The 2,027-nt window shown below is 54.8% G+C and overlaps 1 protein-coding gene across 1 annotated transcript; it reads left to right on the top strand.

The window, feature by feature from the left end:
* Positions 1-240: 240 nt before the first annotated feature.
* LOC104525384 (polymeric immunoglobulin receptor-like) lies at positions 241-1,260 on the top strand (the record flags this gene model as incomplete). The annotated part of the gene is made up of 2 exons (XM_029085094.1): positions 241-588; positions 943-1,260. Coding segments are annotated over 2 exons (666 nt in total), but the record flags the coding sequence as incomplete, so codon positions are not given.
* Positions 1,261-2,027: the final 767 nt, after the last annotated feature.

Below are 2,027 nucleotides of genomic sequence, written 5' to 3'. Positions count from 1 at the left end.
GGGGTTTAAATAACAGCTGTGGTCCCCGCTCAAATCTCAACACTGCCCACCAGAAATCAACCTTCCCATTTCCAAGCACCACGTGAATTTAGCAGAGGAACACAAGGTGGTTTTCAGAGCTCATCCAGCCACAAGTGCTCCTGGAGGAAGATCAGAGGCAGAGTTTCCCTGCGTGTGTCAGGAGGTTGTGAGCAGCCCTGCATCAGCTCCCCTCTCCCTCACCACATCTGATATTTACAGGTCTCCATGCCCAAACAGCCAAGGAGGAGGAGGAGAGCCTACCAGAAGGAAGCACTCTCTCCATCCAGTGTCCTTACACAGCACATGCTGACCAGGAATGGAAAGTCTGGTGCCGAGTGAGAGATGGAAAATGTGATCCCTTAGTGGAGACAGCCTACCAAACACAATACCCACAGAGAAACAAGGCCACAAAGGGGAAAATTACAATAGAGGATGACCCCACGAATAGGACTATGACCATCACCATGACTAACCTCCAGATAGAGGACTCGGACACATACGCCTGTGGTTACGGTTCCTACAGCGTCTATCTTCCACTAAAGGTGATCTCACTGACTGTTTTCAAGGGTGAGTACCTCTTTTCCCACACAAACTCAAGTCTTGTCAGAAAGCAACATCATTCCTTCCCCCACTCCATCCCCTCTCACCCACACAGCTCAGCAGCTTCCCCTGACCCCCACACTCCTTCCCCACCTTCCCCCTCACACAGCCATGGTCTGAAGGAGCCCACAGACCCTCCTGGCCCCACGGGATCTCGGCTCCCTCTTGTCCTGTCCCACCTCACCCCTGCCCTGACTGACGGGCCATTCGTGAGGGAGTTGCCCAGAGCAGAGATGGGCCCAGGTGTCTGGATCAGGCTGGGGGGTGGATGCCCCTGTGCCCACCACTCCTGGGTCAGTGACCACATTTTCTGTTTTGCAGAGCTGCACAAGAGAGAGTTGGAGAGACTCTCCGTGCAGTGCAAATACAGCGCCTTGGTGGCTAGGACAGATATAAAAGGCTGGTGCCGAAGAGATAAGACTAGTTGTAAAACCTTGGTGAGGACAGATCAGACTTCAACATGGCGTAGCAGCAAAGCCCTGGAAGACAGAGCCTTGATCCAGGATGACACCCAGAACAGGATTTTTACCATCACCATGGAGAAGCTGCAGACCCAGGACAGTGGCACGTACTGGTGTGCACTCTACAGCTACTCTAATGTCATCCAGATAATGGAGGTCAGGCTCTCCGTGTCCAAGAGTGAGTACCTACTGGCAGCCCAGTGTGGCTTTGGCAGATTTCAGCCCCTCTTCCCCTGCTTGTTCTCCCTCCCATCCTGTGCTGCACCACCAAGGTGGGGCCAGCACCCAGCAATGACACCGCACAGCTGACACCCATGTCTCCCTGTCTGTCTCTCCCTGGCAGACACGGTGGTGGTTGCCCAAAAGGCCTGTGGAACCAAAGCTCAGGTCTTGCCCTTCATGCTCTGTCTGCTCCCAGCAGAGACCGAGGGGAGGTTCCCCTGAGCTCCCACAAACGGGGATGCTCTTCACAACCGCTTCCCACAGGGCTGATCCAGGGGCTCCAGGAGCAGCTTCCCCAGCTCAGCACTCAGCTGGGCACTGCTGGAGACATCCCCCACTGCCAGGCATTGCTCTTGCTCTGGCCTCGCTGCTCCCACCCCAACCTGCTCCTTGACTCCCAGACCCTATGGGCTGAGCACCTGTGAGCACGCGGTCCCTGGGGGAACCAGAGCAAGAGAACAGGACCCCACCCAATTTGTGAGTCACCTCTGCACGAGTAACCTTGGGTCCAAAACCCTTCTGCTCCTCATGTCCTCATGTAGGTACAAGGACATCCAGGGAGCATTCAGCCCACAGCACGTATTCCAGTCATGGGGAAGGGTGGCTGTCTGCTTTATGAACTCACGAATCTTTTCCGAATGGTGGAGGTTACGCTCAATATTTCTGAGGGTGAGTACTGACCTGTAAGGAAACATGGTTGGTTGTAGGTTCCAGATTCACTGT

The sequence above is a fragment of the Antrostomus carolinensis genome, unplaced genomic scaffold (assembly GCF_000700745.2).
Source record: "Antrostomus carolinensis isolate BGI_N321 unplaced genomic scaffold, ASM70074v2 scaffold18655, whole genome shotgun sequence".
NCBI classification, from domain to species: domain Eukaryota; kingdom Metazoa; phylum Chordata; class Aves; order Caprimulgiformes; family Caprimulgidae; genus Antrostomus; species Antrostomus carolinensis.
This window is presented reverse-complemented; position numbering and strand designations above follow the sequence as displayed.